Source organism: Neofelis nebulosa, chromosome 2 (assembly GCF_028018385.1).
Source record: "Neofelis nebulosa isolate mNeoNeb1 chromosome 2, mNeoNeb1.pri, whole genome shotgun sequence".
Classification (NCBI taxonomy): domain Eukaryota; kingdom Metazoa; phylum Chordata; class Mammalia; order Carnivora; family Felidae; genus Neofelis; species Neofelis nebulosa.
In genome coordinates, this window is record NC_080783.1 from 3,296,943 (window position 1) to 3,315,741 (window position 18,799).

The 18,799-nt window shown below is 54.5% G+C and overlaps 1 protein-coding gene across 50 annotated transcripts in view; it reads right to left on the minus strand.

Annotated features, from left to right (window-relative positions):
• The window catches only part of LRRFIP1 (LRR binding FLII interacting protein 1), a 141,200-nt gene that overhangs the window by 71,117 nt on the left and 51,284 nt on the right, over positions 1–18,799 (minus strand). For 3 of the 50 annotated variants that reach the window (XM_058699889.1, XM_058699870.1, XM_058699802.1), the window contains exon 1: positions 12,808–13,143. The exons of 43 other annotated variants lie outside the window; for them this stretch is intronic. In XM_058699889.1, coding sequence (XP_058555872.1) covers positions 12,808–12,873 — 66 coding nt within the window. In that variant the 5' untranslated portion in view covers positions 12,874–13,143. Of the gene's footprint in view, positions 1–12,807; positions 13,144–18,799 lie in introns of those variants that run through there. 4 more of the 50 variants (XM_058700019.1, XM_058699930.1, XM_058699969.1 and 1 more) reach the window with 4 other exon arrangements.

An 18,799-nucleotide genomic window follows, 5' to 3' on the forward strand; every position in this document is an offset into this window, starting at 1 on the left:
CACGAACTGTGAGATCAGAACCTGAGCTGCAATCAAGAGTCCTCCGCTTACGGCTTCTGACCTGAGACACTGAGATGAGACACGTGTGCTGTTTCAGGTGTGTGAGTATTTGCTACGAGGCGACAGATAAAGAGGACGGGGAGGTGGGGTCTCAGATGAGTCCTACTCTCACAGTGCTTGTGTCTCTGACCCGAGGGGTCGCGCGCCCCCATCCCGCCCACCTTCGGTCCAGCTCTGCTTGGGACCGGGCCGAAGATCCCTGAAGAGCCCATCTACGTGGACAGACCCGATGCCTGGAGTGGCCTCCCTGCCGGATGGACAGTCCTCCAGTACAATATCCCATCAGACCACAGCGGCTAGTCCTGGGGCCCTCCCCCCACCCAGGAAAAGGCTCCTGTCATGGCCCACCCACCCGTGGGGGCCCTCGTGTCCAGCCCAGGAAGTCCGTCCCAGCCGTGAGGATAATGGGGCTGAAAGCCACCAGCCCCCAACTTGAGGGACCTGGGCTTGGGATGACAGGGACGCATTTGAATGAACCAAGTTATGCAGTAAATTCCTCTTGAGGACACCCCCCCCCCCGCCCCCGGCCAACCTCAAAAACACAGCGACTGTAGTCAATCTACATTTTAAAAATAGTATTCTTTTTTTTTTTTTTTTAAACTTTTTATTTATTTTGAGAGAAAGAGAAAGAGAGAGCAAGCAGGGAAGGGGTAGAGAGACGGAGAGAGAGAATTCCAAGCAGCCTCCACACTCAGTGCAGAGCCCGATGCGGGGTTTGATCTCACGACCATGAGCTCATGACCTGAGCCAAAATCAGAAGTCGGACACTCAACCGACTGAGCCACCCAGGCGCCCTTCAGTCTACCTCAGTTTAGAAGTTAGAAAGGAGGTAAATACGTAATTCGGTACAATCTCATGTCCTGGCAATGGCCGCCGTGGGCACGGCTCCATCTCCCAGGATCCTCGTGGGACTCGTACGTGGGAAGCAAGACGTCCATGGCACAGGAAGTGGTCACAGCCACGCTTGCTTCTGGGAATCGGCTAATTAAAAACCCACAGACATACGGGCCAACATTTAGAGTAGTCCAAAACCTCGGCACAGCCAACTTTGTGAGCACAGAACTGCAATCAACATCACAACCCTGACCCTGGCCTGAGATGCCTGAACGAAAAATCGTAGGGTTTTGACAACATGATTCATCCTAAAAACGCCGACATTTCCAAGAACACGCAAGAGCCTGACCCACAGCCCAAGGGACCATGATCAAACGATCAGCGCAAAGTCTGCAGAGAACATACGTGATATGATCGAGTCATTAAATGAACACAAAACACAAAACAGCTATGGTCCGCCACAACGATAAGGAAACGAGAATTCATTCCCCTCCAACCTCTCCTGTGAGGCTCAGTGCTGCCTCCCACCTGCCCCCCTCCAGGCAACAGGTCTAGGGCTCCGTGGGCCTCAGGCCAATGCTTCTGTGGTTCAGGACAAACCCATCACCACCCACGCTTTTGTGAAATACAAACTCACAGCCACGTCTGACTGCATGAGTTTCCAAACGCTTACTTTCACTTCTGCTCTCCACTTGTGGGGACCGCGGCTACTGGTGATCGCCAGCCAGGGCCACCCAACCTGGTAACACCTTCAGACACAGCCAGAGCAGGGCCTTCAGGCTGCAGGGTGGGTCCCCAGTCTCTGGAGGAGAAAGCCGCACAGGGCTTCAAAACAGCAAGCTTGGAAAACGGGAGTTCACACACTGCCCAGCGAGGGGCGAGGCGTCTGTTCGATCACCCTCAGCTCCAGGGGAGCTCCTCGGATGCCCCCCCCCCGATTGGCCTGGGACCAAGCTCCTTCTGGGACCTGCTAGGGCAGCAGCAGGCCCTTCCTCCTGGGTCCTGGCCTGCCCTCTTCCCTTCCTACAGGAGGCAACAGGAAAAGGGTACCAAGCCCTCAGCTCCCGCCCCCCGGGGGGGGGGGCTCCAGAAAAGGCGGAGCTCTGGGCCCCAAGCCTCCTCTTGCACCCCACTGTGTCTTTGTTGCGAAACATACTAAAGCGTTTAAGAAGAAATGATAAGCTCTCCCTAGGCCTTGCCTTCTAATAACGAGAGGAGCTGGGGGGGGGGGGAGTGGGAGGGGTCTAAATGGCTGTGGGCTGACAAGTGCTGGGGCTGGCTGGTGGGACCTAGCTGTCACAGCGTGCCCCCCACCCCTCAGCACACCTGGGAACAGTTAGAGATGCAGAATCACCCCACCCAGACGCTCTTGGGGGAGAATCAGCATGTCCCTGGTGGGGGACGGGGGGGAGGGGCGCAGGCACTTGCTCAAGTGTGAGAAGGACCTCTGCTTTCTGTCATCCCTTCTGTGTTTGACAGCTTTCAGAATAAATAGCAAACGTTTTAAAGGAAGGAAGAAAGGGGGGAGGCAGGCAGAGGGAGAGAGGAAGGAAGGTAATGAAGGAGCCCCCAAACCCAAACCCTGCTCACTGCTGCTGGAAGGTGACCCTGGTTCTGTTGCTGGAAACCCCTGTCGCTCCCCCAGCCAGGCTCCCCCTCTGCTCCCGAGGCCCCTGCAGGGTCAGGGGCAGGGCAGGGGAGAGCTGATCCAGCCAGGCGCGGGATGAGATCCAGGCTCCTGGCCCCCAGGGGGCCCTGCCCTGTCTGGGAACCCCACAGACGGAGCTTTACTGACCCTGTTTCATTTGTCTAAAGATTCTATTTGTTTAGTAATCTCTACAACCAGCATGGGGCTCTAACTCAACCCCGAGATGAAGGGTCGCACGCTCCACTGAGCCCCCCAGGCCCCCTGAGATGCTAGGTTTTAAAGTGAGGTGCCCTCCGATGACGGAGACGGTCAGAAGCCTCCACTCATCGCCACAGTGGCCTTAGAATAATTCTCAAAGGCTGAACCCTTCGAAGTTCCGCGTTCATGGTTTATTTTACCGCAGACACGACGGCCCTCCGTCGCCACAGTGTCGCGTACAGCAGGGGAGATGCGCACACAGAGCGGCACGGGCCTGACCCCAGGCCTCCTAACAAACGGCCCGCACGCCCTGGGTCTCCCAGTGGGGTCCCCACAGCCACAGAGGCCCCCAGCCCGGGGCTGGCCGCAGGGGCGCACGGGTGGCGGGGGGGGACGCTTCTCCCCCACTAGCCCTGTCCCCGCAGCATGGGCCTGGCCAGGCTGGGGAGCAGGTGAACGGTCTGGGGGGAAAGCAGGATCCTGTAGGGCGGGGTCACTACGCCACGGCGACAGCCCCGACGGGCTCTGGTCCCACAGCGGGCCACAGAGCAGAAGCAGAGTCCACTGAGCAGGACACAGAGGGCGGCGGGGGAAGAGCCAGATGCACCCGTTCTGGGCTGACACCGCGACAGGCCTCCTGCTCGAGGCATCAGACGGTCCAGGCCGTGACGGATGCGTCATCCCAAGGTGCGGCGGGAGCTCAGGGACAGCCCCGCTCAGCTGCGGTCTGAGGCTGAGGACAACTGTAAAGAGAAGTCCTGCGCAGGGACGTGAGGAGGACGAGGAGGGAGGAGGCAGGCCTCGGCAGAGAGGCTCCCAGATGCCCTGCGCCCTGGCCAACCTCACCTTCCTGCAGCGAGGCTGGGGGTGGGGTCAGAGATGCTGCCACACCCCATCCCCCAACACCTTGCACCCCAATTCCAGTGGCACCTGGGGGCTCTAAGGCTCTCGTGGCTCCTCCCCATTTAAGCACCTGGAGGACCCCGCGTGATGACCCTCGAGGTACGGGGACATGAGGAGTACCCGCTAGAACAGAAGGGCTGAGAGCAGGAGCTGGCGGGGGAGGAGGGAGACTGCGTCCCTTGCAGAGCCTTGAGCTGCTACAGGGAAGCCCCCTTGCAGAGCCTTGAGCTGCTACAGGGAAGCCCGGCTCTGTGTGTACGTGTCCCGAGCTTCCAGGCTTTCCTGGGATTCAAGCACAGTGTGGAATTCGGTCTCCCAAGCCGTCTCATCCTGCAGTCACGGGAAATGTTCTTATTCTGCTCTTAGACTCTGCGGGCCCTCCCAGGGCTTCTAGAACCCTACGTGGGAGCGGGAAGGGGTTCATGAGCCACAACTCTGGGGCCACCTTGAACAGGGGACTGAGACACGCTTCCTTCACTTCCTCCAGCTATGCAAGGAAAGCCCTAGGGCCTGGACAGGCACCAGGGTGAAGGTGCTGGAAGCCGGCCGCCACGGGCTCAGTGCAGAGCCCAGGGCACCCTCGTGCACGCTGCTGACGTGCGAGGTGACTGCGTGCTCTGTGACGCTGGGTGCAGCCATCCGAGAACAGGTGTGTGGGAGGGGACTCGCCACACAGCTAGAACACTGCCAGGGTCAACGGAGAGGGCCCAGGCCTTGGGGACCCCAGCGACTGCCGCCTCCTTAGTCTCCTCAGACGTAAAGTGGAAATGAGCCGCACGGGCTGTGCAGAAACACAAGCAATCGGTCTGTCGGCTGAACAGCGTCCCAAAGTTAGGAGGAAGCTTTAGCATTGATTATACACATTCGCTTTGGCCGTCAGGCTTTAGAATCCAGCACAACTGAAAACCAGACTTTTTTCCTCCAGGCCACATAATGTAACTATAGCTCATAAGCTCTCGGGGAAAGTTTAAGGATGTATTTAAAGTTCACTAGGGGCGCCTGGGTGGCTCAGTCGGTTGAGCATCCGGCTTTGGCTCGGGTCAAGATCTCTCGGTCTGTGAGTTCGAGCTGACAGCTCAGAGCCTGGAGCCTGCTTCAGATTCTGTGTCTCCCTTTCTCTCTGTCCCTCCAACCCCCCACCCCCCAAAATAAAAACATTTAAAAAAATTTAAAAAAAGAAAGAAAGAAAGAAAGCAGCAGAGCGCTTCTGTCCATGTGATTCTTCCCCAGGACAGAGGAACGCAGCTCCTGATGGGACAGGCCTGAAACCCCTGAGTCGCTGGAGGCCACGTACACAGGCCCACGTGGAAGCGCCTTCTATTTTTTTTTTTTTTTTTTTTTTAAATTTTTTTTCAACGTTTTTTATTTATTTTTGGGACAGAGAGAGACATAGCATGAACGGGGGAGGGGCAGAGAGAGAGGGAGACACAGAATCGGAAACAGGCTCCAGACTCCGAGCCACCAGCCCAGAGCCTGACGCGGGGCTCGAACTCACGGACCGCGAGATCATGACCTGGCTGAAGTCGGACGCTTAACCGACTGCGCCACCCAGGCGCCCCAATGGAAGCGCCTTCTAATAGAACGTCACGCACATTTCCCGTTGAGAGTGGACAGCTGTGCAGAATCCCTCTCCAGAGTGGCCTTTGTTCCAGGAAGTGGCAACAGCCAGAAACTTCTGTTTTCCCAACCCCTCACATGCAGTAGGTTCTAAAGGTGGGTCGCTATTCAAAGCAAGCAGGTGGGATTAGGGACACGCTCTCCCGCAGGGGTGCCAACAGGGAGGGGATCGTGCTCAGCCAGCAGCTCACAACTGAGGCTCAGGTCGCCTCTGTGCCAGGCACCCATCGCCCCGGGTCCCTCAGCCATCACGTGCATGTCAAAAAAAAAAAAAAATGCTCATCTTCCCCAAACCCTTGCTTACACAATTACTGTATGTTTTTCCCCAAAGAGGAGACCTACGTTTAGGGACATGTCTGTAACTACAATCACCATGGAGGGGAAGATGCTTTGGCACGGCAGTTTTCAGTGGGGGCAGTGCCAACCCTGCAGAGGGCATTTTGGGAACTTGGGGCGTGTTGCTGGGAGGTCACAGTGAGTGGAGGCAGGCACTGATGGCATTTAAGGGGCAGGGTGGTGGCACCTGGGTGGCTCAGTCAGTTGAGCGACCGCCTCTTGATTTCGGCTCGGGTCATGATCCCAGGGTCATGGCGAGCCCCACGTGAGTGTGGAGCCTGCTTGGGATTCTCTCACTCCTTCTGCCCCTCCCCCGCGCAAGTGTGTGCACACACACACACACACACACACACACACGTGCTCTTCTTCTCTCTCAAAAAAAAGTGGGGAGGGGGCAGGCCATGGCAGGCGAACCATCCCACACTCAGGCAGGACTGCACCTTGAAGAACCTTCCCACCGACTATCCAGGCAGACAGAAAAAAACGACTCTATCTGTTTCGGATCTACAAATGGATTCCAACTGACACATAAAATCAAAGTATGTTTTGTGCAGTTTCAACCTACGCTGCAAATCCCAGGAATGTGATCAGCATGAAAATTGAGGGAAGGCTACACCTGGCTTTGTTCAGACCTCTCGGAGAGCTGGTGCCCATTCTGGAACGTCGAGCCACCAAGAGCAACGTGCGGCACCTGGGACGGAGCACACCTGTGTCAGTCTGCCCGCAGCTATGGTGCTGGGCACAGGTCTGCACACGTGTGACTGCTCTGTCCTTCTTCTGGGACACCAGGGCCAGAGCGTTTCTATATCGACATCCACATTCTGTTATCGCAATTTACCTTCGTTTGCTTTCATTTCAACGCTACGGTTAAAACATGTTGACTTGAGATGATCTGTACCAGATCTTACTACCTATGGACTTCATTTCAGGTGAGCAGTGAGGATGTGAAAACCTTGCTATAAAAAGGGGGCACTGGGTCTGACAGGGTTGAGGACCGCAGTTTTTGATAAAATGCAGAGTGGAGCGGGGGAGCTGAACCTCTCTACTGCACGGCCACTGTCCAAACAGCCCCGGTACAGGTTAAGGGCACGGGTCCGGGGGCCGCTGCATGAGCCATAAACTAAACAAAACACACTTTGTCAATTTTTCCTTGAAGGTTTGGAGGACAGAAAGTTAAAGACTGACATTTAACTGGTAATCTAAAATACCAACTCCGATGGGTTCTGGAGTAGACTGTAAAATGATCATGGAATTTTACGATAAAACATCAGCCTTCAGAGAAGCCTTTACCTTGCAAGGCTGAGGTGGCTGGGCCCTGGGCCTCCAGGAGCCCGGACCGGGGGACCAGGTGGAAAAGCCCAGGACTTTGGTGCCACCTCTCTGCAGGCCGGGCACGGGCTCTTCAGCAGGGCTCTGGATTTTTGCAGGCGGAGACACCCAACTCCAGCCGGAATCCCCCCCTGGCTCGACTGTCTACTAGGTATATGGGCTCTGACAAAGTATGTTGCCTTTTTTTTTTTTTTGGTATTAATCATGCAATATTTCTTTATTTACGTTATCTTATCCTACTTCCAGGGTAATTAACATGTAGTGTAATTCCAGTTTCAGGGGTACAGTGAGTCAACACTTCCATACATCACAAGTGTGCATCACAAGTGCCCTCCTAATCCCCATCACCTCTTTCCCCCACCCACCTGTTTGTGCTCTAGAGTTACGAGTGTGGTTTCTGGAAAGGACATCACTTTTGAACAGTAGCCCTCATCACAGGGAGTGGGAGGAATCAGACTATGTGATCTCTGGGAGCTTCCTCCGTCTCTAGAACCGTGTCTCTCTCTCCACCAGGGGTGAGTTGTTTCTACTATGAGACGGTCACTTCTCTCTCCCCGTTTTGCTACCAGAAATCTCCCGACTTTGTTTTTCTGGGTAATAAACGTCTTAAAAGCACCCCACATGCCCAAAATAACAAACCGGTATTATTCAGGAACAAAATTCTCCATGTTACTTTATCGACAGCAGTGACTTGAGTAACATTTACTCAAACTCCACATCATCCTCTTGAGTTCAGCAACTACTCATACGGATGCCGATGACGAAGGATGTTGCACGGTACCCTCCGTGCAGATACATTTCCCCTCTTGCTGCCAACACCTCCTGTATTTTCTTCTGAGATGAGAGAATGTTCACATTTATTTCCTTTAACAGCCTCATCATGCCGGAATTACAAAGGAATAAAGAAATAACAAATACAGTGTGGCCACAAATAACAGTGTGGGACTGGCAGGTGACAGCATCCTGGTGGCCGTCCCGTTGCAGCCAGTGCACCAGGGCTCCACTCCCTTCACCTTCACCTGTTCTGCTCACGGATTTCTCTGCAAACCCCGTGTCTTTAAGGTGTCACAAAACACTGAAATTGGGGGCGCCCGGGTGGCTCAGTTGGCTGAGCGTCTGACTTGGGCTCAGGTCATGATCTCATGGGTTCGAGCCCTCCATCAGGCCCTGCGCTGACAGCTCGGAGCCTGGAGCCAGCTTCGGATCCTGTGTCTCCCTCTCTCTCTGTCCCTCCCCCGCTCGTGCTCTGTCCCTCTCTCTCAAAAATAAATAAACATTAAAAACCAAACACTGGAACTGTTCCTTCTCAAAAGAAGGCAGGACAACCAGAAGCACCAGGGCTCCTACATCAGGCAGCGTAGGGCTATTTACCACCGTTCCCACATCACTTCAATTCTCAGGGAGCCTGTCTGTCTGGGTGGGGTGGGGCGCAAGCACACAGCACCCAGGAAGGAGGCTTCTGGAGGATGCTGACACCCGTAACAGTTAAAAAGTTAGTGCAGGATGAAAACAGAAAAATCGAAATTTCTGCAGCTCTTTCGTTTCTACTGGTCTTTTCCTTATTTAGAAAAATAAAGCCCATTGAAAGTTCTTCTGTCTGAAAACTACCAGGAAGGGCAACGAAACGTTGGATACAACGAGGACGTCTCACCATGCATTCGGGAGCAAGGGCATGTGTCCTAAGAGGCTGCCTTTGTAAAAAGACGTCCTTCAGCCCAGAGGCCGCCAAGAGCAGCCGAGCAGCGGCCGGTCAGCGCCTCTGCAAACTGTATACAGTGGCAATGGTTCTCAGCACCAGCTCTGAGCCAGCAGGCTGGGTCTGAGCCAGCCCTACTGCCTGCCGGCTGTGTGCACTTGGGAAAGTCCCCTGACCTCTCTGAGCCTCAGTTTCCCTTTCATCTGTACGTGGAGGCAACCGGACAAGGTTCCGGCAAGGGCTAGGGAAGACGTCTGCAGAAAACACTTAGCAAGGCGGCCACCGCAGGGCTCAGGAAGTGCTGCCTGCTGATACTTACTTACACGGCACCTCCCACAGCAGCACACAACCAGCTGCGAACACAACTCAGCTTTAAGAGCACCGGGAGAGGGGCGCCCGGGTGGCTCAGTAGGTTGAGCGTCCGACTTCGGCTCAGGTCATGATCTCCCTGTTCCCAAGTTCAAGCCCCGCGTCGGGCTCTGTGCTGACAGCCTGGAGCCTGCTTCGGATCCTGTGTCTCCCTCGCTCTCTGCCCTTCCCCCACTCGCATTCTGTCCCTGTCTCTCTCAAAAATAAACAATAAAAAAAATTTTTTTAAAGCACCGGGAGAAGACAAGTGAGGTCAGGCGCCCACCAGGAGAACGTGCAGGGGGGAAGTTTCAGGGGAGGGAGGAGAGGGTCCCAGCCCGCACCAAAAGGCCACTCTATTTCTCTTCCCCCTGGAAGATTGCACACCTACTTGACAGATAACAGAAAAAGACATGAGGACCAGAAATGACATTGCTTTGACAAGCCCTATCACGCAAGCATACAAGTGAAACATTCTGGTTAAAAAGTCCTTGTTCGAGTGAGGCTAAATGACTTCCCCACTACAAAGTAGTTGTACTTTAGACTCAAGGAAAAACCACTTACATGACTTTAACACTGTCCAGTTACTGTCCGAGGAGAAAACAAAAAACCCCTTGAACTCTGGCTCTTGCCCGAATGAATGGAGGAGTCTCAGAAGACACATTCGTGTTGTTGTTGGTTTTTGTTGTTTATTTATTTTGGAATGTGGCCAGGGGAAGGGGAGTTTTCAGTGGTGGTCTGCGATCAAATGCATGGCAATTTTGAATTATTACATCATGGATGTACATGTGGAAGAAAGAAACTAATGTATGTAATTTTATCTAGAAAGTGGGAGTAATGAAAATTTAGTAAATCCATTCCATGGAAACGAGCTTCTTTATTAAAAGAAAAAAAAAAACACTAAAATTTTGGTGTCCCAGAGTACAAACTCCTCTGCTCCCCACCCTCCGGGTCCAACCTATAGTGGGGGGATGTGATAGGCTTATTTCGACAACAGGTTAGTAATTTGGACCTTATGGCCTCCAAGGCTCCAAGATTAATACTCTTAAATATGAACAGATACTTGGAAACACTGAGTAACCAGTCATAAACAATGCCTGTGCTGAGTCACGTCTCCTGATTTTTCAGGGATAACAAATTCCTCTCGAACATTGCCTTTTGAGGCACAAACATGTTACACCAACATTCGGCCTCACAATTCTGTAGAAACCAGATAAGGACCTCTAATCAGGTAATACTCCGACTAACTTGGCCTGAGACCTGTTTTGTAACTGGATTTCCTGTGCTCGGTGTAAGTGGCAGTTTAGACTCAAGGGTTTTCTAGTTAAAAAAAAAAAAAAAAAAGTTGCTAAGGAGGCTTCCGCTATGTCGTGTTAGCTTCGGCTGAACAGAAACTAACTCTTAAAGCAAAAGGGACTTTTGTCTCTATCTTTGCCCTAGTGGACCACTCTTAATCCTATGGGAAAAGCTCTTACTTAACTATTTTTATACCTTAACTGCTTGGGAAAATGACCCATGTAAAACAAACCATGATTCCAGGGCTCAAAATCTCAGACTGAGCAACAGCGGGGCCTACAGCCTTTGCACGGACTCCGGTCAATGCTTGCACTCGCCCAGACCTGGGGGACCTTTGCAAAGGTATCTGTGATGATGAGACAGGGCTTGGGAGGCTGTGTCCACCTTCTCGGGACAGGACTGCTGGTCGGTCTGTAAGGGCTTGGTGCTAATCAGTATGTGGAAAGGGACCAGAGATAACACAACCCATCGGAAACAGGAGGAAGTTACAAAAGTTCAAGAAATGTATGGTTTCTATGCTGGCCTCTCCCGGAGCTCTGGGGCCAGGGCTGACTTATGTAAAAAGCCCCCAACTGTTCAACTTCCTTTTAATCAGACCATTAACCTCATAAAACAAACATGGAGTTTTATTTCTGTTCCCCAAGCCCCACTCTAAGATACTTCGTGCTACTATTTACTAAAAAAAACAAAAACAAAAACACCCAAACAACTCCTATAAGTTTACAATTTCTTGTTGGAAACTCCTGGGACCAGAATTCAACGTTTTGGGATTTCAGGAGGGTAGTAAGTCGTAAACACCGTATGGTCTGTGGCCACCCGGAGCGACAGCCCTCAATCAAGGCCATTCACAGGCTGCAGAGAAATGTGTGAATATTCACAAGGAGCGGGAGAAAGATAGAAAACAGCCTCCCATCAGCCAGGGAAGGTCTCCCGGCCAAATGAATTCTGCCATAAACCTTACCAAAAAAAGGCAACAACTTCCAGTTTTCAGAGCGTATTGGGTCCAGGCGCTGGGGGAACAATGGAGCGCCTCAATCAAAGCCCACTCCAGACCCCCGGGCACCTAGTCCCACAGCACCTCTAAGAAGTGTGTGTCTCAACCAGATCCAGTCCACGGGGTGAGGGTGAACGGGAGTCGACAGCCAGGGCCAGGACTCACTGGTTCTTTCTCCTCATTTCTCTGATGGCCTGTGCCTCCCGTCCTCACATCCTGATTCTCCATGTTTATTCTTTTCTCCTTCGAGGGCTCCCTGCCCAGCACGTCGTCCCTCTGAGCTCGATTCTTGCCCAAGGTTAACATCACTCTGCGCCTGCCATCTATGGTTTGCCCAGACCCCTCCGCGAAACACCAGCATCTCCCAGCAGCCTTCCCGTCCTTCCTTCTAGCTTCCCTGATGGTGAACCAGAATCCCTCTGCAGGCTCCCAGGCCCCTGGAAACCAGGCAGGTTAAGGGGTAGGAGGAACCAGCTTCAACGTCTGGCTCATGGAGGTTTAAAATGAGGCCATAGGAACGCGCTAAACCAGACCTTAAAAATATCCACCTGAGCGTACTCACCAAGGAAGGTAACTTTCAAGTGTTATTCATCACAGTCTATTTATTTCTACGCCTCTCCCCGGCTTACCAGTAAGCTCTCCAAGGCGAGGGCGGTCTTATCTTGGACCCTCCACAAACTCCCAGTAGATGATTAACTCCTGCCTGATGAAGGAGTGATTGTGTTGGGCTCACACTTTTATCAAGGCTTCCACAAAAGCCCACTAAAGTGGAAATCTAGGGTCCCTGTCTGTAGCATTGACACCATGGTTCTTTTCCAAAGTGCACCCCTCTGCCTCCCTATGTTCCCATTCGAAGTCAACCACAAGCTTCATGAAAACCGGCAATTACAAACCTTTGCCACCCTCCCCCCTTGTCCAACTTCAATGTCAACCAGCCCCACATACAGGATCCCAATACTGGGTACTGAGCTGAGTAATTGCAAAATCCCGTGGAGGGAGGGGCCTGTCCAGACCTGGACACCCCAGGAGACCAGCCAAAGTAGATCAGGTGACAGGGGTCCTTGGAGGTGTTTGGAGGAATGGGCTCACCTAAGATCCAGAGCAGGATAAATACCACCCCAAACTACCCCAGCCTCTGGAGGTGCCAGCCTCTGGGTGGGGGCACCAGTTCCCAGGTGCTGGATTTTGTCAAACACCAAACTAGCAGCTGAGATGGGAAACTCCCGACCACGCGCAGCTCTGAGACCTCCGCTGGGTCCACCGCCGGCGCGGGCTGGGCGGAGCGCGTCGAAAGGCCACCGCTACGGGCAGAGCGGAGCGCCCGCGTTCCTCCTGGTCCCGGTGAGGGGCGGCTCCGGCCGGTAAAACGTGCTTCCCGGCGCGCGAGGAGGGGCCGCGCCCTCGGGGCCGGAGCGCAGCCCCGACGGCAGAGCCCGCTCCGGCCCGCACCTCCCCACCCCACAGCTCCCCGGGCCCAGAGGTCGGCGGCGCGCCCTGCCCCGGGCAGCCAGGGGCAAACCGAAAGTTTCGACAGTGTTTTCGTCTTACCAGTCTCTGGGCTTCTGGGCTCAGACAGTCTATTTCCTTGTTCTGCGTGGCCGCAGGGTTGGTCATCCTGCCGGCCAGAGGGGCGCCGTCTCGCACAACCGGGAAAGGCCCTCGCGAACGTCCTGGGATCCGCGATGCCCAGGGCAGCGGACGACTGTCCCCGGACACACACGGCGCGTCGCAACGGGAACTCGCCCTTCCCTAAGCAGAGGCGCGCCTCCGCCTTTCCCGGGCTCGGGCGCGGCCGGGGCGGGGCGCAGGTGGCCGGGGCCGGGCGGGTCGGGGGCGGGGGCACCCGGGGGCGGTGGAGCGGGGGCCGGCCCCCTGCGTCCCGCCCCGGAGGGTCCCCCCCCCCCACCGCCCTGCCTCCCGCGCGCGCCCCGCCCCCGAGGGTCCTTCCACCCCCGCCCCCCACCCGCGTGCGCCCCCGCCACCCCCGTCCACCCTGTGCGTGCGTCCTACTCGCCCCGCGCCCCAGCTGCGCGGTTATCAATCACCACCCAACCCCCTCCGCTCGACACCGGAAAGGCGGAGGTGGAGGGGAGGGGGAAAAAAAAAAAAAGACCCCAGCCGGCCCGCCCACAACCCCGCCCCGGCTGTCCGCCCAGAGTCGGGGGAGCGCGAGTTGAGAGGTTCAGGGGCCGGGGAAACAGGGGTCTTGCGGGTGGAAAGCTCTCGGGACAGGGGTCTGATTGGGGAGGGGCCCGTGCGGATCTGAGCGGGGGAGGGGCCCTCTGGGGAGGAGCCAGCGCGGGGCGGGGTCCTCCGGGGCGGGGCTCGAGCGGGGGGCGGGGCGGACTGCCGCCTTGGCCCCGCCCCCGCTTCCCGCGGTTCCCGCCCCGCGACGCCCTCCTGACTCGCGCCAAACTGAGCTTCTGAGTTCGCGACCACCTCGGCCCGAGCGCGGTAGCACCTGCTGGCGGGGGTACCCCGTTAACGCGTCGCCCCGACAAGGGGCCGGCTGCCGGAGCCACAGAACTGCGTCGGCCGCGCAGCAAAGAGGGCGGGTGCCAGCGGTTCGGCGCGGAGCCGGGGTCTGCCTGCACAGGCCGGGGGTCCGGCCGGGAGGGCGGTGCGAGGCAGGGGCCGAGCGGAGCGGGGTCGTCCCCGCGCCGGGATGCGCGCTGCTCGTTCCTTAAAAAGTCCTCGGGGCAGAGCAGACCTCGCCAGGCTGGGACAGGAGCGACGGGAAGGACGCGGCGCAGGTTTTCACCGGAATGTTTCCCTGCCCTGGCCAGGCCCTGGGCCTGGGGTGCCTGGAACCTGGCTGCGCCCCTCCTCCTCTCCTGGGTCGAGGCTGCTCGGGCCCCCTCCTGCCCAGAAGGTCCTTCTCGGAAAGAACACCTCCCCGCCTCAAAACGGGAGTTTTCAATAGAATCGCTTGGCCTAATTCTCTGCAAAGGCGGCTCCAGAAAGTCTTGCGAGACCACAGATTCACATTTCGATGTTACAGCAGCCCAATTTCCCACTCTGCCCGCCGAGCCACAGTTCTCGCCAGATGTTAGCGCGTGGCCTGTGCGCACTGCCTGCCCACGGTGGACGGGCTCCCCGGAGCACCAGGCTTCAGAGGAGTGGGCCCGTAAAGGAAGGGGTTAACCCGGAGGGTGGGCGGGCACAGGGGGTACTGATGGACTAGAGGACCTGACCTGGGAGAGAGGAGGGGCGACAGAAAGGGAGGCCGCGCAGACGCTTGGACTGACCAATGTGGGAGAAATTCACCAGGCTTCAACTTTGATGAAGGCGAACTCCGCGCCAAGCCTTGATGCATGATCTTTAGGTTTGCCAAAAGACCTTTCAAAGAGTGAAACGCCTACCTTTTAATGCCTGTTTTCTTGTCATTCTGTACCTCTTTTGAAATGTTAGTGTGGTACAGTTCTTGATCCTTGAAAGTTACATTCATTGGAGAAAATAAACTGTTCTACATAAACAAGTGTGGAACTTACAGAATTTATCATGGAAAAAGCAATTATAATTTCGGTAGCAGCAGCAACTTCACAGGTGAGAATGATAGACGTCAGCTTGAATATTCCAAGCTGGGGAGGCAAATTCTAGAGCTACTTGCCATCCTAAACTCGATGACCACATCTCCCAGAGCAGGGGCACTGTGACGGGGCAATGCCAGATGTCTGCATTCTCCCCAACCTCCAGCCACCATCCAATCTGAGTATCAGCTCCGTGAAACCGAGCAGGGAAGGGGTTAAGTGGGCTATGGAATTAAAGTCCCTGTCACGTATTGCGGCTCGAGAGCAAGTTACTTAGCACTGTGTCTGGAGATTCATTTGAAACATGCCAATGATAATGACAGTGCCTGCTATAGAGGGGAGGACCGAGGGTACCAATGCACAGACCCCTTTGAGCAGCCCTGCTGGCCTGATGGAAAGGTAAACCAATGCTGCTGGTCAGCCCCTCTCTTCCCATGGTCCCCAGAGTCCCCACCCAAGGTGTCCAGGACTTCCTGTCCTCCTCTACAGCAGGAAGGAAGCAGGGCAACAATGAGGGGCGCCTGGGTGGCTCAGTTGGTTGAGTGTCTGGCTCTTGATTTCTGCTCAGGTCATGATCCAGGGGTCATAGGATCGAGCCCCTAGTCAGTCTCTGCGCTAAGCACGGAGACTGCTTAAGATTCTCTCCCTCTCTCTCTCTCTCTCTCTTTCTCTCGAAAATAAATAAACATTACCAAAAATTTTAAATAAAAAAACTGGCAAGAAGACCAACAATAACATAATTTCAGGTAACAATGACATCAAAAGTTTCAATCATAGGGGCGCCTGGGTGGCTTAGTCGGTTGAGCGTCCGACTTCGGCTCAGGTCATGATCTCATGGTTCGTGAGTTTGAGCCCTGCGTCAGGCTCTGTGAGGACAGCTCAGAGCCTGGAGCCTGCTTCTGCTCTCTCTCAAAACTAAATAAACATTTAAAAAAACAAAAAACACTGAGTTAAAATGGCTGAGAACGGGGATGACCAGAGAAGCTACAAGAGGGGCCAGCTGCAGAAGCCCTGGGTGGCAGGACACCGTCAGGGAGGAAGAAGCTGGCTACTTTTAGTCCTAGGGATAAACTAACAATACCAGCAGTAAAATAAGAACAATCTGTGCACAAGAGATTTCTTACTCCACTAAGTGGGAGCACATCAGAGCAAACTGCTAACCCAACATCCTTCCAGATAGGAGATTGCTCCCTTCTGAGCGTGTCTCAGTCCAGGAATCCTGTGAGACGGCCAAGTCCCAGAACCATTCCCAGCCACGGGGCGAATGTCAGAGCCTAAATTGTAAGTGGGGCCCTGAATCCATGCTTCTCAATATTATTGTGCAGACCCCGGGGCCCAAGAATAAAGTGTAAGGGGTCGCATTGCCTTCCGTTGATTTTGATTATAAATAGGTCTCTAATGAAAAGGTCCTTCATTGAAGCCCCCTTTCCAGGCAGGTTTTTTTGTTTTTTTTTTTTTAATTCTTAGCAAGGCCGCTTGTGAGGACTTAATGAGGAGCCTACAAGCTTGTTTTCGGCAAGTGCAGGAAAACATGGAAGACACGGGTACAGCTGTCAAAAGTGACATTCTGTCGAATTTCTCACTCCAAATACACATTTCTCCCCCGTGCTCAGGGCTCGAAAGGCAGCTTGGCAGAGTAATCAACACCCTTTCCCTTGAAGAAGACAAAACTAAAACCACCTGAATGTCAGGTGAGAAGAAAGCGGACAAGAAGCCCCAGGTTTCCATCCTCAGGAAGGTGAGCAGGAGAAACCCGGGTGTCTTTGCACGGGCTGAGCGGCATGACGGGGAGTGGGGGAATGTGCTCAGAACAGGGTGGCCGTCCGTCTGGACTGGGCCAGTGCTGCCCCAGGGTCCTTATATCAGCAGCTGTGAGGTTAGGGACGCAGGTTCAATTCTCCCCAGTTCCACAGTTTTTTGGCCAAGGTGCCGCTTCTAACAGGTGGACCCTGGATTTCTGGCCCCTTCCTGGCTGCCAGGCAGTTAGGGACCAGCAAACGTGCAGTCACTGGGAGCTCTGTAGTGAGGATTCCTGAACGCTCTGGACCTTCTCGGGCATTCCTAGAAGTCGCCCTGCTTGTGATCCTCTGTGCCCCCTCAACAAAAGTTGAATGTCCAATATCTAAAAAACAGTTCTCCGATGTACAGTAAGATTATAGTCGGGGACTTAACTTCTTAAGGGACCCCTGGGAAATGAGCCAAAGGTAAACTGATCAGTCTCACTTGGTTCTTGGAACAGCAGAAGCAGAGCTGACCGGCAAATGCCAGGACATTTAACCAACACGGCCACACCCAAACTTAGTTTACTCATCTCCATGGTGTTGGGTCTGTTGATAGGGTTCACGCGCTTTGCCTCCAGCTGCGGTTTGGTTCTAAGTGTCGGAACCACAGAGACAAACCCTTCCTGGGATCCTAGCACAAAGCAGAGGGCAGACGGTGGGGGCGGGGGGTGCTCTCGGCTTCCCCTTGAGTCAGATGACTGACACGAAACCATTTTTCTAAATCAGTCACAATCAGCCGTTAACTACTGCTTTTCGTGAACACGAATTGCTACAAAATGAACGGCTCTAAATCCTTCTACAAGCAATGAGCTTGCATTTTTGCTATGATTTCGTATGGACCCTTTTGACGAATATCAAAGAACACTTCACGTTAAAAAGCCGGTTCGTGAAACGATTACCCAGACTTGCACGGCACCGTCCAGTCTACAAAGCACTTCATCTGGTGGAGGGCCAGACCCTGCTTGCCATCTGCAGAGAAAGCTGCACCCCACGGGGCAGCGAACACAGCTTGTGGGCCAGAATGCTGCCTGCCTCCAGTGGACACAAGCATCCGGGGCCGGGGGAGCTGAAAAGAAGAGTGAGCTCGTTTCTAGCATAGAAACGGCTCTTGCTTAGGGAGCACTCACCTGTGCTGGGGTGTGATACAACCACATGCTTCCTTCTCTCAGCTGCCTATGACTTGGTACTTAGCCTCTCCTCCCCCGGGAGTGGGCCCTTCCAGAATGGGAGGGTGTCCTCACCTTGGAACACGGTGGGCACTTCAGAAATGATGGGCGGGTGGGTGGATGATTCTCCCGAGAAAATGGAGGACTTTGGCAGGTTATCATCAACTCTCATAGATCCTCAGTATTTTCTATTTTTGTAGAAACTGGGAACAGAAACTCTCTCTTAAAAATGTAATGTCTTTAGGAATTTTTTTTTCTTTAATAACCACCTAGTGCCCCGCGATTCACCACACTTCCTTTTCATCTAATAAATCCCTTTGGATTTTCTAAGGAAGGTGATGAGTTTGGGTTTGGGGCGGACGGCACTGAAGGGGCAGAAAGCCTGGTGGAGGTGTCCAGCAGGCCCATCGGCACCGTCACAAGCGTGAACTGGTTTAAGGTGGCGAGGAAGGTGAGCGCAGGCACGGAAGAGGAAAGAGGTGAGGGAAGGAATCATGGGGCTGCGACACGCAGGGGGTGAGAGATGTGCCAGCAACAAGCCAAGACGGACGAGGGGAGGTCAGAGACACAGAGAAAGAGGCGTCTCCGGACAGCCCCGTTCATGAGCCGCCCCAGTGGGCTGGTGTGAACAGCCGTGTTACACACGGCAGACGGAGGGAGGAGAAGGGGTGAGGAAGCCTTTAATTTACAACTTGGCTACTGCATGCCGTTGTTCAAATTCTACAATTAAACATTTTTAGCGATTTGGGCAGGTGTGACAAATGGCAGATTTGCAGCCTGGGAGGAAGGAGGGATGGGGGGGAGGGCTCCGGTAGGGACACGTGTTCATTTGTCCCTCTCGGTTTGTGAGGATGGGAGAGGCTGAAAGGTGGGAGCCAAGGGAGAGTGGGGGAAAGGGTGTGGGGGTGGGGACAGGCCCGAGAGACTCTGCCCCAAAGGGTCAGGTGTCTGGACTTTGGGATTTGGCCCTGATTCTGAGCTGAATGGAGATGAGAAACCAAGTGGCCAGGAGAGGACAGATAACAGGGAGCACGATCCTGGCACAGGGACTGTGGAGCATGGG